The sequence below is a fragment of the Papio anubis genome, chromosome 19 (genome assembly GCF_008728515.1).
Source record: "Papio anubis isolate 15944 chromosome 19, Panubis1.0, whole genome shotgun sequence".
Lineage (NCBI taxonomy): Eukaryota > Metazoa > Chordata > Mammalia > Primates > Cercopithecidae > Papio > Papio anubis.
The window spans coordinates 3,473,895-3,493,468 of NC_044994.1; the positions used below are offsets into that span (position 1 = coordinate 3,473,895).

The window sequence follows — 19,574 nt, forward strand, 5'->3', positions numbered from 1 at the left end:
GTCACACAGATGAAAGTTAGTAATGAAATTAAAGGTATTATTCTACTATATATTTTCATCAAAGATACCACAAGGGCTTACCCACATTATCACTGTAATTAGCCTAATTTTAGATTGGAAAAGCAAACTTTACATCAACTATCTTACATCTTCTAAGGGAGGGGGGAGAAGTTTTATATCTATCCTTAGAATCAAAAAGAAAGCTTCCCTCAGCCTGTAATTACAGTTTGCATTAAAAACTTAATAGTTTGATTTTGTTTGAGATGTGGGTTTCTGAAAGGAGTTGGTTTATACTGTCTGTGCTGAGTGTCTATCAGTACAGGGCTTTCCATCGTGCAGAAAGCCTCAAGACACAAGACCACACCGCCACCTGGTGGCAGGATCAGATTTTACAACAGTTCAATGTAATGGTTCACCAGCCTTCAAGTTACTATTCAGAAAGTGAAAAGTGTGTGTTCTACGTGGTTATAGTTTAGCACTAAGAAAAACAAGAGTCTGGGGACAGGTTGTTGGAGGTGCTGAATTAAAACAATTTTTTGGAGTGCTAAATCTTCCCATGGCATCTTAGAAAAGGCGCTAGCCCAATTCCTTCTGCACCATCTAAAATTCAACGAGAAAGGGGCCTCTGGAGCGGAGTGACCGGTTCCTCCAGGGACCCTCTGTCGTGTACATTAAAATTCAGCAGTGCCATTTAGCAAAAACAAAATTAGTAAGGCTTTGGAGGTTAGGAAATCAAATATTGTTATTTACCTAATTTTAGAAACCAAAAAGAAAAAAGCTCCAAGGATAGGAAAAGCTTGAATCTGATAAATGCCTGGGATCCCCATCCCAAACACATCACAATATTGCAGTTGTAAACCGCAATATTACCGGGGGCTGTAAACAACAGCCACCAGTTTACAGACAAAAACAGAAGGATGGCAAGCTGCATGTTCGGTGTGATGGTGGAATTAGAGATGTGGCTCTCCAAGGCTCCTGAAATGTCCATCGTGTGGTCATTCGCGGAGGATGGAAGCTTTGTGATCCTAAAACAATTAAATAAGGTGATTCCTATTTTTAAACCAACAGAATTTGCATATAACCATAATTGTTGTATAATCTTGACCCAGTTATCCAAATTAAGGCCCCAGATGTCTTCCTAATCTGATGATGATCAAGAACCACGTCGCTTTCCCCAGAGCCCCCTCTCTAAATACAAGGACATGGTAGGGTGGCTTCCTCCATCGCCCCCACTGGGAGAGCAGGACCCGCCAGTGCCTCAGACTCATTCCTGCAGAGCCAAGCCCGGCTTGCTGGTCTGGGCGGCAGCACCGGCCCTGCTCCACGCTCTTCCCAAGCGGAGGCCTGAGATATTTCCACCAACTCCCCAGAGGATGAGAAACAAGTTTCGAGGGTTTCCCTCCAGGAGAAGCACCAACTTTTCCTGATCCGCTCTTCAGATCCACACCTGCAGCTACGGCTGGTCATGAACTCCGGTGGCTGAGCTGAGAGGGTGTCGCCTGAAGGAAGAACCCTGCGTCCTCACCTTTCTCTTCTGCTTGAGAGGGGGCCTGGAAACAGACAAGTCCCCATGAAGCTAAAGGAACCTCTGGGGCTCTGCCACTACCATCTCCCGCGGTGGGAAAACACCAAGTTCCACAGGGCCACAGGCCGATCTCCCCCTCTCCCACTCCCTGCTCTTGTGTCTGGCCTGGGAAGAGGAAGTCCCACCTCTCCCAAGGGCCAAGGCGTGCCTGCTTTCCAAACGGCCACTTCCAGGATGGCTTTCCAGAAAAGTCTCCATGCAGGCACTCCTACATGTGTCCAGGAAAGTCTCAACGCAGTCCCTGCAGTCTAAGGCCAGCATCAGCCCATCTCCTAAAGTCAGTGTGGCCTGGCTCAACACACCGGCTCACCCCAAATGTGCACTGAAGGGGCCATGAACTACAGTGATGGGGACAAGAGCCAGCACCCCCCGAGGGGCTGGGTGTGCTGGGCAGCTGTGGAGCCGGCGGAAGCAGTGAAGTTGGCAGCACTGGCATCGAATGCCAGCGAGGAAACCAAGAAAAGGCCGCTCCTGGTAAGAAAGTGGTGACTTCCTGAGTGGAAGAGTTCAGGTAAGAAGTTATGGCCATAGAGGATATTTCTGCAATTCGGATGAAAGGATCACTATGATTGGAAAGTAGTTATCTGCAGCCAAAATTTCAGAGATGTTTCTACCGGGTGGTGACAAAAACTCTCCCTCAGGACAGTGAATGACAGGTGTGTGAAGAAAGTGCCTGGAAGGGGGAGGTCAACAAACAGCAACCCGCCCAGCAAAGACCCCCGAGAGTGTGGAGGGCAGAGGAGGGTGCAGGCTAGAAGAGGGAAGGAGCAAGGTGGGCTGCGGGCAGCATGAGCTGGAAACAAGCCTTGGCTATTGCAAGAGGAAGGAAAGAAAACTTCAGAACAGGTGTGAAGACGAGGAAGGAAACCAGCCCCTCCTCCCAGCGCAGAAGGGTCTTCTCCATTCCAGACCACAGCAGGGCCCCCAGGAGACATCTCAGCTTCTGTTGGAGCCTGGTGGCAAAAGGCTGTCCTTAGAAGATGAAGAGCCAGGGATTTGTGGGTCCCACGTGGGAAGTCTGGAGCTCTGCGCAGAAATGAAGATGAGGAGAAGCAGGAGGGGTAGGGTCCAATTCTGGCAGGGCTTTCAGATTGTTAACCACAATGCATAGTAAGAGCCCATTTTACATGGCTACCCCGTATACATGCACAATTGTGCATTTTCTCTCTCTTCTTTCAAAAAAGACTTACTGAGCACCTACTGTGTGCCAGGCTGTTACAGGCACTGGGGATGCGCAGTGAGCAAAAAGTCCAAAACCGCTGCTCTTAGGGAATTTGCGTTCTGGTGGAGGAGCAGGCCACAAGAGAAATGAAGACAGGTATGGCACATTCCACGGGGGTGAGGGGAGCCAGAGAAACGGGCCAAAGTGTGAAGGGACGGGCGCCATTGTTCAGTTGGAGTGACCCAGGAAGGCCTCAGGGAGAAGGTGACCTAAGTGAAGTATGGGAGAGGTGAGGAGTGAGCCCCGCGGACACACAGGGGACAGCATTGGGGCAGAGGCCACAGCAGGTGCAGGCTCTGAGACTGGAATGTGCAAATGCTCCATGAATATCCAGAGAACAGTGCGATGGCAGGACGACGTGGGGCGAGTGGAAGAAGGAGAAGGAACGGGTCTAGAGTGGGAAGCGGGACCGGGACAGAGACGCTGGAGTCCTGTGGGCCAGTGCCAGGTCCCCACTCTTGCTCACGGTGAAGGGGGAAGGCTTGGAGTGTCAGCACAGGAAAGCACCCCTCCGACTTGTGTTTAACAGGACCGCTCTGGTTCCTGCTCTAAGACAGACTGAGGGGACACAGGGGCGTCTGGGAGATCTGCTGAGACTGTGGAGAAAATGAAGGAAACAGAGGGGACAAAACATGAAAGTGGCAAGAAGCAGCTGGGTTCTGGGTGTGTTTTGAAAGTAGAGCCAGCAGCAGCTTTAACAAGACGGGCTGTGCTGTGGCATGGGAAGGAAAGGAACATGCTAAGCAAGGATGACTCGGAGGTTTGAGTGAAGGAAAGAATGCCGATGGGGGAGGCCTGCATGGAGCAAGCGGGGGTATGAGGGAGACTGGATTCAGTTCTGGACTCTCAAGTCCGAGTTATAGGACGGATGGCCAAAGTCGTTGGGAATGTAAGTCTGTAATTCAAGGACATATCTGCGCTGGGAGCAGGGAAGAGGGGCGAGGGGACAGATGGAAAGCCAGGGCTCTGTGATTAGCAAGAAAGAGAGCCCGGGAGAGCTAAGAGTCTCCCTCCCTCACACAGGGAAGGATCACAAGTTCCCACCCGTGACTCAGGAAGTACCCCTGATTTGGGCAGCACTGGCCCTGCCCTAGGGGGAGTGCAATGGTGGGGGTGAGGGGACGCTGGAGCAGGAACAGGATGCGGGTGCTGCCGAGACCCAGAGGACCAGATGTGCCAGTGAAATCCAAATCTTTCAGACGATCACAGTGTCGATAATAAACTTTGAATTGAATATGAAAAAGAGCCTGAACTAAACTGAACGGGTCTGAAGGGGACGATAAAACCAGGGGAAACGGAGATCCATTGAAAGGCTGAGGTTTTATGTGGTTTCATTGGCTCTGACTGGGTCACACTCCAGTCTCTGATGCACTGGGATGTACTGACTGGCTCGGACATAGACCTACTTTCCCTGCTGCCAGAGACCTGGGCCAGGCTGAAGAGCACAGACTGAGGGAGTGGGGGAAACAATGCCCCGCAAAATGTTCATATCCTAACCCCCAGAATCCCTGAATATGTAACCTTCCATGAAGGGACTTTGGCTGTGATTAAGTGAAGGCTCTTGAGATGAAGAGATGGCCCTGGATCAGCCAGGTGGGCCCAGGTGTCATCGCAGGGGTACCTATAACAGGAAGGCAGGAGGGCCAGAGAAGGGGAAGAGAGGGTGGAAGCAGAGGTTGGTGTCATGTGACCGCAGGAGGGGCCACAGGAGTCAAGGAACATGGGTGGCCCCTCGATGATGGAAAAGGCCAGGAATGGTCTCCCTTGGAGCCCAGCTGATATTTTAATTTAGTTAAGGGAGATGGACTTTAAGATAAATTTGTGTTGGTTTTTGTCACTAAATTTGTGGTAACCTACAGTCACAACAGAAAACTACAGTAGTCCCCCTTATACTCAGGGGATACAGTCCAAGACCCCCAGTGGATGCCTGAAACCAGAGGTACTACCAAACCCTGTATATACATTTTTCCTATTCATACATACTTATGATAAAGTTTAACATATAGAGACAATAAGATTAATAATAACTAATAAAATAGAACAATTATAACAATATACTGCAATAACAGTTATATGAATGTGCATGCTCACACTCTCTCAAAATATCTTACTGTACTGTACAGGCATCAACCTACAATGGCTTATGTCCTGATAAACCCATCATAAATTAAAATACCATATATCGAAAATACACTTAATACACCTCATCTACCAGACATCATAGCTTATCCTAGCCTACTTGAAACGTGCTCAGAACACTTGCATTAGCCTCAGTTGAGCAGTCCTCTAACACAAAGCCCACTTCATTATGAAGTGTCAACTGTCTCATGTAATTGACTGAATGCTCTACTAGTGTGGAAAACAATGTTGAATGGTACTGGAAGTATGGCTTTTCCTGAATGCAGATCACCTTTGCATCACTTTACAGTCGAATCCCAAGTTAAAGTGTCATAAGCCGGGGTCATCTGCATCACCCTTCTTCTGGTGAAGATGTGGGATGAGCAGGCCTATGAGAGGAAGTGAGGTGATACGGCATGAGACTGCTGTTGACCCTCTGATGACAGATCGGAAGATCACTCGCTCCAGGTGATCCTGGATCATCGAGCCATGACGATGCTGACAGATGAATGTCAGGAGCAGACCATGTCAATGACTCAGGTGGGGAGCATCCAGCATGAGTCCACTGGAGAAAGGGAGGATTCAGGTCCCTAGTGGGATGCAGTGGGAAGGCATGAGATGTCATCATGCTACTCAGAATGGCATGCAATTTAGCTTATAATTTCTGGAATTTTCCACTTAATATTTTCAGATAACAGGTGACCACAGATAACTGAAACCACAGAAAGTGAAACCACAGATAAGGGAGGGGGCGGGGGGTGGACTGCTGTAATACCACTGGCCAGAAGGAAATCAGAATATAATACAAAAAGGATGAAGTCTGGTTGCAAAAACAAACATCTAGATCCATCTTTTCTTGCTTGGTTCTCCACTTACGCACAGCTGGATGCTCTCCTTTGTATTCTGCCCACCCTGACTGTCCTAACCCATTCATGACCTGCTCTGGAGAGGGGAGTCAAGCCAGGCAGGGGAGCAGCTGTCCTTGTAGCCTGGTGAGAAAACATTCGTAAGCAGGTAGCATTCCCGTAATTCCTTACTACCTCTTGTGGACGGTCACTTACACACTGCTAATACATATTCCTCACCTTTCAGAATGCTTTCCACAATCCTGGGGTCTGCCCCTAGCAAATCAATGGAATAAAATCCATGTGAACTCCAAATTGTTTCCCAAAATAAGGCAAGTGGCATTGTTAGAAATCTAGATCAGTTGTGTCTGAGCAAATGAGAAGAGTGGAATTAGGCTGCTTTTGACACCATGTTCCTTTTACCTGTTCTACTGCGCAGAAAGGAAGTCTCATCAAAATATGGAAAAGGAGAAAGGAATATGCAGGTCCCCAGGCATCACAGCTCTGTGCAAACACGCTTGAAAATCACCTATATAAAAAGAAACTTCAAATTTTATCATAATGTCTGAGAGTCTATTTGAAAATGTGAAAATTAGCACCACTTTTACACTAAAAAGCTCCAAATATCCACAGATGTTCTGATTTATCCAAATAAAATTAGTGTTTTGCCTGGTGATAGCTGAACACCACAGGAGTAAATTCTGCTCCATTTCTCCATGGCACAGAGCCACCTCCACAGCATACACTTCTCTAGGCAGACAAGGAGGAGAACAACTCCCAACTTACCTGCCAGAGGCTTTCCCACCATAACATCAAGAAGACACTCTCCTGGGGTCTTTTCAATCTATACCATAGAAATTAGGTGTGCTTACAATGGATCTTGCAAAACTCAAATAAAAATATTAACAGGACAGCACAGTATTTAGCTTCATGAGACTTGGTATCCTACCTGCATGAGCTTAAACAATGCATTTGGCATTTCAGCATTTCAGACTATTGATTTTTCAAAAAGAACAGTAATATACTGTAGAAGAGAACTGATGTCAATGATGATGGCTAGCACTCATGTGTTGTTAACTTTGTGCCAATAATTATTTTCAACACTCTAGGTATATTTAATCGAATAATAACCTTATGAGGTATATATCAGTACACTTTCTTAAATTCCCTTTTTACAGATGCAGAACCTGAGACAGCAATGTTGAAAGCATGCCCAAGATTACAACGCAAAGCCAGAATTCAAAGCCAGGTCATCTGATTCTTCACCTCAGCGTGAGTCCTCCTCTTTCCCAGCCCTCAGCTGGGTCTTCATTCACAAATGAGGGGCAGGGGAACCTCATGTGCCAGTGGACATGATACCCTGAGGAGGACATGGTGTCACTTCTGTAGCAATCAGGCTAAGAATCTATTACTTGAGTCTACTGAGGAAACATCAAAGAAAGCCCAAATGCAGAGGCAGGGACTGCGTTCCTCAAAAACATCAACGTAATAAAAGACAAAGAAAGGCTGAGGAACTATTTCAGATCAAGAAAACTAAAGAGATTTGACAACTAAATACAACATGTGACCCCAGACCAACCCTTGTACTGGAGGGGGGAATATGCCATAAATGATTAGTCAATTTGGATACAGACAATAGATTTGGGGGAAAAAACTGTATCAATGTTCAATTTGCTGAAGTTCACAACTGTGCTGTGGTTATGGAAGGGAACCTCACCTTAGGAAATACACACTGACGTAGTTAGGATAATATATGCACGTCTTTGATTGACGGAGGCAGGGTGGCGTTGTTGCCCGGCTGGAGTGCCGTGGTGCAATCTTAATTCAAACTCCTGGGTTCCAGCAATTTCCTCACCTTAGCCTCCCCAGTAGCATGCAATGTGATATACGCAACTTACTCCTGAATGGTTTTGAGAAAATGTGGGTATGTGTGTAGGTATATATGCACATGTGAATGTATACATGTACATACATTATGAATGCATGCATGTGTATATATGAACATGCATGTATGCACATATAATGTATATGCACTTATGTGTGGAGGGGGGCAGGGAGGAAGCACCAACAATAAAGCAGTGAGGCAAAATGGGTGTCTTCTCTACTATTCTTACACTCTTTCTTACAACAATTTCAAAAATTATTTCCAGGAAAAAAATGAATTATTTTAATTGTGTTAAATCAATTAACCATGTTGATTTTTATTAGTATAAATTAATATTTATACTAATTATATACATATATAAAATCTCTGCTATGCTCCTAGGCATTAAAAAAACTGTTAAAAAGTTATCTCTGGGAAGTGAGATATTGGAAATTTTTTCTACTATATACTTTTCTATCTTTCCAAACCTCTATAATCCACTAGTGTTACCTTCATATGCAGAAAAAAAGAATCAACAAAGAAATGCATCATTCTTAACACTCACAGGTTACTCCCCTACAAGGATGCCTCCACCCTTACAGTATTTTTATATTTTCTAACTCGAGTATTCATTACCATTAAGCTTTAAAATTTACCATTAAATTTTAAAAAGTTTAATTATCCCAATATCATGTTCAATACGAATGAAGAACAGAGTAAAAATGTAATTTTTAAAATATCTTGCAGTCTTCACCACAATCTTACAAAGTTACAAAAGAGGAGTGTAAAAATCAGACAGTGTCATTGATGAGGAAGCTGAGCCTCGAAGAGGTTCCATAATCTGTTCCAGGGTTTGTCTGTAGCCAATGGCAGAGCTGAAATCCAAATTCAAGTCTGTCTATCCTCCAAAACCCACACTGTTTGTCCTGCTGCCACTCTACTGGCATTCAATAAAAGGCTGTTGCCTAACACAGATAATGCCTGCAGCTGCACACCTGGTTAATGACTTCAAAAATAAAACGTCAAGCCAAATGCCCAGTCTGCATATATTAATTTTTAACCCAAATAATCAGCTTCCCAATTTTCCACTTCATTTATACATATACAATAATTGCTACCATTTCTTGAGCATCTGCTTTGTGCCAAGTTCTGCTCTAAGAGCTATACTTCTTTGATCCCCTCCACATCCAACAAACAGGCATAGTTATTACCCTATTTACAGAGGAAGCTGAGACAACAGAGAAATAAAACTGCCCAAGGTCACAACTAGTAAACTGACAGAGCCAGAATTATAACCCACAATCTCATTTCAGCATCCAGACTCATACCACTTTGAAATGCTTTCCTCCCAAGGTTCTCTCATGCTTAATATTTGGAACTATAACGCTAAAGGCCATTGACGTAGCTAAAAATCTAGGTTAACTTGCTGACAGGTGGGCTATGAAGAGCCTGAATTTCAAAAAGCTTATATTCTGAAACCATATTGCAGTCACACGCCAACTTCTAGCCACTAGTATGGTGTATTCGGTAATTAAGTTTTAGGCACATTATTCTCTGATGTTGAGACTTTCAAAACCAGAAGAAAAAATTATTTTATACTCACAAAAGTGACTGAGACCAAAGTAAGTTCTCGTTTTTATTCAATTAAACATCATTCGCTCAGTTTCACTGTCATTCCCACCCCCTTTTCTCCCTAAAGGCAGCATGGTATGGTGAAGGGCCCAGACTTGTCCAAGACAGTTAAGTTTGGACAGTGAATTTCTCCAAGTGCTTCTCATCTGTGTTTTTTTAAAGTCTGAAAGGTGGCTGGGCACAGTGGCTCACGCCTGTAATTCTAGCACTTTGGGAGGCCCAGGCAGGAGGTTCATGAGGTCAGGAGATTGAGACCATCCTGGCTAACATGGTGAAACTCCATCTCTACTAAAAATACAAAAAAGTAGCTGGGCGTGATGGTAGACGCCTGTAGTCCCAGCTACTTGCGAGCTGAGGCAGGAGAATGGTATGAACCCAGGAGGCGGAGCTTGCAGTGAGCAGAGATCGCGCCACTGCACTCCAGCCTGGGCGACAGAGCCAGACTCTGTCTCAAATAAATAAATAAATAAATAAATCTGAAAGGTTATTCTGAGAATAACATATGTAAAGTACTTGACATATAATAAGTACTCTACAGTTACTGCTCTTCAAACTTTAGCCTATTTCAGTTTACAATGTTGTGGACATTCTGGGCCCAATTATCTGCTGACCAGGTACAAGTGCTTAACTAGTTTTGCATCCTGACAACAGGATCCCCCCCCATATCCCAATATTTCAATCTGGTATAATCTTACCCTACACCCGCAACTCCAACCTGTACCTAATATAGAAGTACTCAGCATTTATAATATGTGATTAGCATCTAAATCAGGGGTCACCAATTCAGATGAATACAGGAATCATGCAGGTAACAAGACAGACAGAGTATAAAACAAGCGACGGGAATTACAGGGGAAACGGCTACTTGGCTCCAGAAAATTGTTGCCATGTGGTAATGCAAGACCTTTGTTCTTTGAATTTTCAAAAAAAAATTTGTCATTTCTCCATTTCAACACACACACACACACACACCCTGCAGCACATGCATACACACAGTGTGGATGTGCAAGTAGCCTGAAGATTCCACATATGTGCTTATGCACCTCATCCCTCTTCCCCTAGACTCATTTTACTTCTAAAATTATGTGTGACTATGTACACAGTCACATGTAGCAAGTGGCTTTTAGGGCAACATGTGTCTCAGCAACTGTCTTCTGGCCAGACTTGATGTCTGAGTCCTAGAACAAACCACCACGAGATATTCAGGAGAGCTGAGATGTTCAGTCGGATATCAACTACATCTGTGCCAGACTGATCAACAGACCCTGTGCTAACATCAGGCAGTGGCAGCACTGCTGGAATCATCAACAGGCTTCAGCAGCCTTTGCTAGAGACCGGTGTCCTAATTTCAGTTCTGGCCCTGGCAGTAACAGAAAGTCACTACAATGGGTCCAAGCTGCTACTCATAGGAGCAAACGATATATTAGTACATGAAATGCATGAGAGACCCCAAGGGACTTAGGTGGAAGTTTGGGGGCTTAAAATATTTTAGGTGAAGGTAAAGCTAGACAAATAATATTCTAAGATACACAGCTATGCGGCATTTTAAAACATGCAAAATCTACTATAAACCTGATTACATGTAGCAAAACATTGAAACACAAGAATGACACACATTTCAGGTTAGTGGTTTGACAGATGGAAATGTGGACAGGGAAGGGCATCAAGGTGGCTTTAATCATATCTAGGCTCTAAACCAAATAGGGAAAAATAATGTGTCAAAGCTGGGGAAACTTCATAAGGAAAACAAAAGCAAAGAGAAAAGGAAACACTATTCTACAGCCACCTTATCTCCATACTTCTGTGGTATGGGAAACACATTATGAAAATGTAAAACTTCCTTTGCTGTTGGTATCTCCAACGTACTGTCTTGGAGTTAGACATCAAAGTATTGGATGGAAATAACTGTTTACATATTTAAGTAGTTCAAACATTATTTATTGGAAACATTTGCACTATTTCCTCAAACAAATGCATAGATGTGACAGGCTTAACTACTGAATGCAAATACTATTGTAGCTGTTATCTTCCCCCCCATCACCTTGGGATGCAAATGTTATAACAATGAACACAAATTTCTAGCACCTTAACATTCACGTCGGGAGCCTTTAAGTACTTATGCTCCTCTCCCTGAAATTCCCATTCTGCTCACCACCTGTCTTACAAAGGAACCACTTGGTCCAATTCAAAATTAAGGCTCTTAAGGCATTTCCTTCATTGCAAAATGTACAATCTCCATAATTTCCTAAAACATGCATAGGGAAACTCCTCTAGCTGAGATATTCTATGGGGGTCCCAACGTACAAGACCATGTCTCCCTTGGAGAAATGAGAATTTACTTGATTAAACATTTAACTTTTAAAAGAAAATCTTAATACCCCAATAACTTCATAAAATTTGCTCAATGGCAAAGTACACAAAAGCACCCAAAGAAATACTCTGCAAAACTTTCTTTTGATTCTCAAAAGTTTGTATTTGTTTTCATGTGAAATATATCCTTAAATTTAATTCAAAGTAGCTTAATACCCTCATATATTTATCCACATATTATATACAATTAAGAATATACATTTTGGATTAAAATAGCACAAAAAGTTTGCTCCCCACAATTGTAATTCCTAACAAACCTCTACTTGAAACAAGACATGTACTAAGATTAGGAATTCTTACTGCTCTAAAATATTCCAATTCCTTACCATTTCAACCCCCCCCCCCTTTTTTTTTTTGGCACTTACACATTAGTAACCCTCTCTCTCTCACACACACCCACCCACACCTGTGTTATTTTTCCTCAGGGTTCTTAAGTGCCTATAGTACATAACAATTTTAGTTCTTTGTCAAATTATAAACGGTATCAAGAATTCAGACCACAAAGTCAATTATAAAAAATAAAACGCTTGCTTTAAATAATCATTAAATCTTAAAGGACCATTAGAAAAGGCCAGTCACATTCTGTTCTCCAGTCTTGAAAGTTGCATAAGCCATTTCCATGAATTCGAGAGCCACCTTCTTAGAGTAACACACTTGTTTAGGAATGTTGATGTTGGTTTTGTTCATGGACTGAGATTGTTAATGGGCAGGAGTTTATTTCTTCTCAATTCTCTGGGAGATAGAGGACGAAAGCGGTCTTCAAAAATTTAACACTAAAAATCTTAAAGACATTTCACAAGTAACAGTAGTCCCTGTAAAGTGGAATCAAAGGCATCACAAAATTGCTATACTTACTGTTTGTGAGGAGTCAGTATTTGACTTGGACCAGGACACAAGCTATTTCCTTCATATGGTAGATTACAATGGTTAGGAGCATGGGCTCTACGATCAGACCATCTAGATCCCACTTTCTCTGCTACTTACAGCTGTGCAGACTTGAGCAAACTGAACCTGTCTAAACCTGTCTCCCCTATTCCATAGGATGGAGATAAGTATCTATTCCACAAGTTATCAGTGATGACGAAATGAGATGACGTAAAACTAAGTAATAAGCATGCTGAAAACGACATTACACTTGAAAACCACCTTTTGCTTTGAGAAATACATGATGGACAAAATGAATTTCTCAGGTAGGTAAGTACACTGGGTGTCAGCAAAACGGCAATTAATACTGAAGCCCACAACATTTCTCAAATCGCATTTTGGCGCTGACAGCTCATTTATTCACAAGTCAAAAATCTTTAGTGGTATTCCAGCAATCCTAACTTGACAGGCAAAGCTTTTGTATTAAGCAATACCTAACAGTGACTCCTGCAATTTAAAGAAAAGTAAGTATTCTAAGTTCCCCTGTATCGTTGAAGTAAAGTCTTAATTAAATCTACTTCATATCTTCCTTTGGCATTTAAAAGCCTATGTAAAGCAACTGCCTGGCCAATGATTGGAGCTTGAAAAAAACTACTATGCCAGGTCTCCACCCCAGACTAATTAGGTCAGTATCTCTGGGGGTGCTATTCAAGCAACAATTATCTTTTATGTTCCTAAGCTCATCACATGAGTTAATGTACTGCCATAGTTGAATATCACTACTACAAAAGTTATCTGAATAACTTCCTGTACACTCTCTTTCAAGATGGGTGTTATACATAGGAACACCTGGAAAACAAGAAACTGAGTTTTAAAACAAGAAATATGGCAATAGGAGGGTATGCGTAACTAGAAGGGAACTGTCAAGAGGCCAGGCCAATCAAGTGTTACATTATAAAATGTCCATAACCTCAAGAAAGTAACTATAAAAACAAAGCAAAATGCTTTTGCGGTCACATTTATACTTAGTTTTCAATAAACCACAGAAATTAAGTTGGAGAAAAATAGGATACAACTTATAATTAGTGATTATGCTTAAAGAACATTAATATTGTAGGGAAATGAATGAAATGTTCCTAGCAATTGATGCTGCTGAAAGGCAGAATTTGGAATTTTTCATATTTTCCAAAAATTGCCTAAAGTGCACACACTGTGTCAGAAGGGGAAGACAAACTTTCTTTTTCCCTAGTGATGTATGTTTATACTTCTTTGCACCAACCCAGGACTGGCTGGGCATTCATTCCCAAGATGTCACTGCTTCTGCGAAGAAGCATGGCTGTAATCTACCAAAAGTGGGCTATGAAATGTGGAATGAAAAATCAGCTGTTCTCACTTCCTACTACAAAACAGTTAACTCTATCTCACTAAGCAAGAGACTATCTGCCATCAGAATGCAAGTCCCAGTCAGTGATTAGCTATTAATGCTTAACAGGATATAAATGCACAAACCATCACAATCTGTTGAAATTTTTTGTATTGTGAAAAGGAAAAGGACACTTCACATTTTTAAACAGTTTATTCACGAATAGTTTAATTTCCCTTTAAAGCTAGAAAATAAAGATAATTTATTTACCTTCTGATCTTTGTCTTTCCAAATGGTAAGCATTGATCCTTCCCACTAATAAAGGTGAAATTTAAAAAATCTGTGAATGGGAATATGCAAAGCTCTAGGAAAACTATTAATTGAATGTCTTTAAAGTGGCAGAAGATCACAAGTGGGGAATACACCCTCAAGAACTATATTTTTACCTGTTAAAACTTGTTTTCAAAGTGGTATCATCTGAAAGGTTACAGTTCAAAAGTAATTCCCATACCAAATAATATCAACTTTAGGTGAACATCTGAGCTAAATATTTAAGAGTATTATTTTTCTTGGCTGGGTGTGGCAGCTCACGCCTGTAATCCCAGCACTTTGGGAGGCCGAAGCAGGCAGAATTCAGGAGTTTGAGCCCAGCCTGGCCAATATAGTGAAACACCTGTCTCTACTAGATATACAAAAATTAGCCAGGCTTGGTGGTTCACATCTGTAATCCCAGCTACTCAGGAGGCTGAGCCATGAGAATCACTCGAACCCAGGAGACAGAAGCTGCAGTGAGGTGAGATCGCACCACTGCACTCCAGCCTGGGCAACAAAGCAAGACTCTGTCTCAAAAAAAAAAAAAAAAAGAAAAGAAAAGAAAGAAAGAAAGAGAGAAAATTACTTTTCTTTGATCGGAATTTCTGAATTTCATACATTTTTCTTCCAAGTGTCATTTTTTTTTAAGGGAACATACCACACACTCAGAACATAACTTCTTAGTATCTTGTAAATACAAGAATGAGGGAAGTTAAGGTACATTAGTTATAGAACAAAGGAAGCTAGTGCATTCAGTGTCACATATGAACTTAAGGCCTTAGTTACTTGACTGTAATTTCAGTATTATCAACAGTGTATTTCCCTCATGCTTACATATACAAGTAAGCAGGGAGATAAAGCAAAAACTTCTAAACATGTAAGGAATGAAGACAATTTAATCTCTATATTATCATATTATCAGTCAACTAACACAGTTTCAAACTATAACTGTTGGTAGTAAAATAATCTGATCACATTTCATACAGCAATAAAAATAACAGAAACAGTCTCATCTATACAATCAGAGCATCTCCTGATATGAACAAGTTAAGCCCACATACATTTTAAAGATGCTACCCAGACTACAATCTATCTCAAAAGCAACCATGGCATAATGCATTTTATACAATGCCTACCTAAAAATACATTGTATTTTGTAATGTTATTTATTACCAATGTGGGAAGCATGTCTAGCCTAAACACTATAACCAAACTATTCAACAGTAAGCCGGCAGTAGTCTTACAATAGGAAATGTCACATATACTTGTTATTATAAATAGCATTTTATGTTCATTATTTCAGCCATCTCTCAAACTAAGACAATTTTCAAGTTATCAGAAAAGACACTGAGCTAGAGTCAACAGAACAGATTTCTAGTTCCAGCTCTGCCTCTACCTACCTGTGAGACATGGGGAAAGTTCTCTTAACCTTCGTAAGGCCTCAGATTTCTCAACTATAAAACAAAGGGACTGAACAAAATGAATTCTAAGGAGCATTCCCATAAAATGGAATTTGGCTAAATTTTCAAGAACTTCATTTCTTTAAAAAAAAGATCGCTATGAGATACCAAACTTGATTATTTATCACCAATAATACTGATTACATAAGAGCTTTAAGCCAAGGAATTACTGATTCTCCATTTATGGGGTGAAAATATAAGACTCTTTTTAGCATGCTTTTCCAGTTACCGGAAAAGGGGAGGAGGGGATTTTCACAAAAACAGTAAAGCATATAGCAATGGAAATATGACCTGCAGCATAGCATGCTAGTAATGGATAGGCATTACTTGTGTTTCTTTTTAGCAACTTGCACACAAGCAAGAGGTTTTATAAAAGATACCACAGCACACAGTAACACAATGTATGTATCATCTGACAAATTCAAAACACAGTTGAAATGAAAAGGCAACCAAAATACTTCAGAATACTTCACTCTTCTATAAAATGTGTACACAGATCTGGGCCTAAAATACTTCACCACATCCAGTTCTAAAATCCAATTTCCTTTTCAGGTAGAGCGCATCTTTTAAAAAAATAACACCTATGTTTAAGAATAAAAAATCACTTGTACTAGATTGTATGTAGCTAAAAACTGGATCTATTTTCTGATTCCAACATTTTCTATCCTAGTAAGAATAAATGAAGACACAGGACAAACCTAAGTGCAGGAAATATCAGACCCTGTAACACATACTTATACTGAAAATGTGTTTCACATGGTTTAACATTTGCAAAGGACAAAATCATTTTTCATAAAGAAAATTCCACAGGCTTGCTCAGTATTACCAAACTTCCATAATGAACATTATTTTGAGTGCCAAATTGGGCAGGAAAAAACACCTACTTTTAACTATTATGAAATATTATGAAAAGTAGTAAGACTTACTAGGCTGGTTAAAAAGTACTTTAAAACCAAGGAGAGTTAAATCTTCCTTGAGAACATACTCTCAGAACTTAAGAATGGGGTAAAAATCAGATGGAGCACAGCCATGCTGTACATGTCAGCTCACTGAAATCATGTAACTTCTATTCTCATGGACCTTATTTTCCGTTATCTTGAAAACAAACTGGTTATAATCTCCCAAAATACCAGCAGTACCTCAAAATTTAATCAACTCCTTTCCTGAACAGAATTAGGACTTTCAATTAAAAACACTGTAATATCCGAGAGGGTTTCAATGCAAGACAAACCTTTGCATCATAATTTCAAGTGACCATATATAGTGGACTCCCCTCTAATAACACGACAGACACAGACAAGCTATCGAGCAAGAATCTGTTAACAGTTTTATTTTTTTTTTTATGTTAAATACCATGGGACAGGATTGTAAGGATGAAAAACTCAGTCAACAACTGCCTCACAAGGGATAAGAAAAATTCTGCCATGATATTAGCAAAGGTAAAGGAGGAAAAATTTACACTGTAAGAGGCACCATTTCCCCAAGGAATACCTCTTGGCATTTCCTGAATGAGTGGGATTAGCAATCTAAATAAATCATATTTCAAGAGGTAACAGCAACAGATAAAATTTAAAGGGATTATTAAAATAACATTTACAAGACTCTGAACAATTCTTGAACTCTTATTAAAACCACAAAGAAAGAACAATTCTTTATTTATGAATTTCATAAAGGACTGAATGTGCAACTGACATCTGCTAGTGATGATCTGGTACTATACAATTTGTCCAGGAGCCGAACAGTTTGTTTTTATTGGGTTTTCTAACCGTGAGAGATCATTAAAGGCAAAGCCTATATGACGCTGTACACACAAAAAAATGGTCACCGCGGGCCGTACTACCAGTGAAATGGTAGGTAAACAAATCTTTTTCTGGTCAAGAGAAAAAAAAAAGAAATAGCACTCTGCATGCTTCACTCTACAAGATGAATTTCCCTAGAAAGAATCCAATGAAAATGGCTGCAATTACAACAAGAAGTGAAGGAAGAGGACTGGTGACATTATCTCTGAAGGATGCAGTTGAGGTTGATCCAGGTTTATCCGAATGTGCTACCTTTCTGAGCCTTAAACCTTCATCCTAGGAAAAAAACAAACACACAAAAGAGGTTTTTAAAAACAAGCATACTAATGAGACTACTGGAGCTAAAAATCTATAGGGACGGAAAGTAGATTAGTGGTTGCCTATGGCTGGGGACAGAAACAGGGATTAACTGCTAACCACATAAGGAAACTTTCCGGGGGTGATGGACATTCTAAAACTGACCTACAGTGACAGTTATCAAGTTCTGTATTTCAGTGAATTGTACGCTCACAGTGGGTGTCTCCATGGGATATAAATTATACCTCAATAACACTGATTTTTTAAAACTGGAGCTGAGAAATGTATTCCTAAAAAATAAAAGTCAGATATGGCTATATTTACCTTTTATTTTAATTCCACTAAAAACATAATTAAAGAAGAGTACTTCCAAGGCGGCCCATGGTATTTAAAATCAGTTACATCTGTCCTAGCCCAGTCAAAAACTACCAGACCCGTAGTCTGCCAGTTGGGTTTACTGACCCACTGCAACTAAGGAACCGAAACAGCAGAGGCACAAGAGGGTATTCTTGCCAAAAACAGAGATACGGTTATCACAGAATTTTGGGGGAAGGAAACGGTTTAGCATGAAATTTAAGGAACAGTGTTTTCACATGCTTAAAGCAAAGCAGAGGGCTGTGTGTAAAGGGATAGCACCAGGTCTGGACTGCAAAGCAGAGAAAGAATACTGTTTCTTCAGGAACTACAAATTTAGATGAGAAATGTATGTAGGAAACCCTTATCTGAAGCTCTGCACCTGGAATGGAAACTGAGGGGGCTTCTCTGTGTCACAACGACAGATCCTCCAGTCCAGAGTTGACTGCTTCCTCCTTGCTGACATGGCTTCACACAGCACTATGTCCTTAGAGGACAAGGTTTCTCAGAAGAAAGCAGAAGTCACTCCAGGCAGGAGGTTGTTACGACACTGTGTGCAATGTGAGCCTTGGGAAAAATACTAAGACCTGTTAACTATGCAGTTGTCTTTATCTGTGTCTGTTACCCAATCTGACGAATGGCAGGACAGTTTACTTTTTTCAGTGCAAGGCAATATTTTCTCCCATGATTGTTTTATTGTGCTTATAAATAAACACTAACTAAAAGAGTACACCTAATGGCACAGTTTTATTTGCATTACTGGATTTTCTGGAGTTGGGTTTTTTTGGTCTCATGCTAATTAGTTCTATATAAAAACAGTAGTAATTCTCGGTTTCAGCTACACATCACAAGCATCTACAGAACTTTTAATACTCCTGTGATTCTGATTCATTAGGTCTTGGGAAGGCCTGGTAAACTGTAACTTTTTAAAGCTCACTAGGTGATTCACATGCAGTGTGAATTAAGAACCACAGGGCTAGGGGAATTAAAACGGATAGTGAACAGACAGGAGCAAGAAAGTTAACATGGCAAAAAATTATGATGGCCCTGTGTATAAAATGCTAAAGGGTCTGAAATTCTGTAAGCCAGTGGGTCTCCAAGGTTTTTGTTTTATTTTGTTTTGTTTTTTTGAGATTTGCTCTTATTGCCCAGGCTGGAGTGCAACAGTGTGATCTCGCTCACTGCAACCTCTGCCTCCCAGGTTCAAGTGATTCTCCTGCCTCAGCCTCCCAAGTAGCTGGGATTACAGACACCCACCACCACACCCAGATAATTTTTGTATTTTTAATAGAGACAGGGGTTTCACCACGTTGGCCAGGCTGGTTTCGAACTCCTGACCTCAGGTGATCCACATACCTCGGCCTCCCAAAGTGCTGGGATTACAGGTGTGAGCCACCGTGCCCAGCACAGTTTTGTTTTACTTTTCCAATAGCAGAATCATCTCTCAAATAAAATCTCATACAGAACATTAGCATACAAAGAGCAGAAA

General features: G+C 41.3%; 1 protein-coding gene across 4 annotated transcripts in view; it reads right to left on the reverse strand.

Annotated features, from left to right (window-relative positions):
* Positions 1-14,061: 14,061 nt before the first annotated feature.
* Positions 14,062-19,574, reverse strand: part of VAPA (VAMP associated protein A) — a 42,893-nt gene continuing 37,380 nt past the window's right edge. For 2 of the 4 annotated variants that reach the window (XM_003914148.5, XM_003914149.4), the window contains one exon: positions 14,062-17,710. In XM_003914148.5, coding sequence (XP_003914197.1) covers positions 17,552-17,710 — 159 coding nt within the window. In that variant the 3' untranslated portion in view covers positions 14,062-17,551. The remainder of the gene's footprint in view (positions 17,711-19,574) is intronic. The other 2 variants (XM_017951524.3, XM_017951525.3) reach the window with 1 other exon arrangement.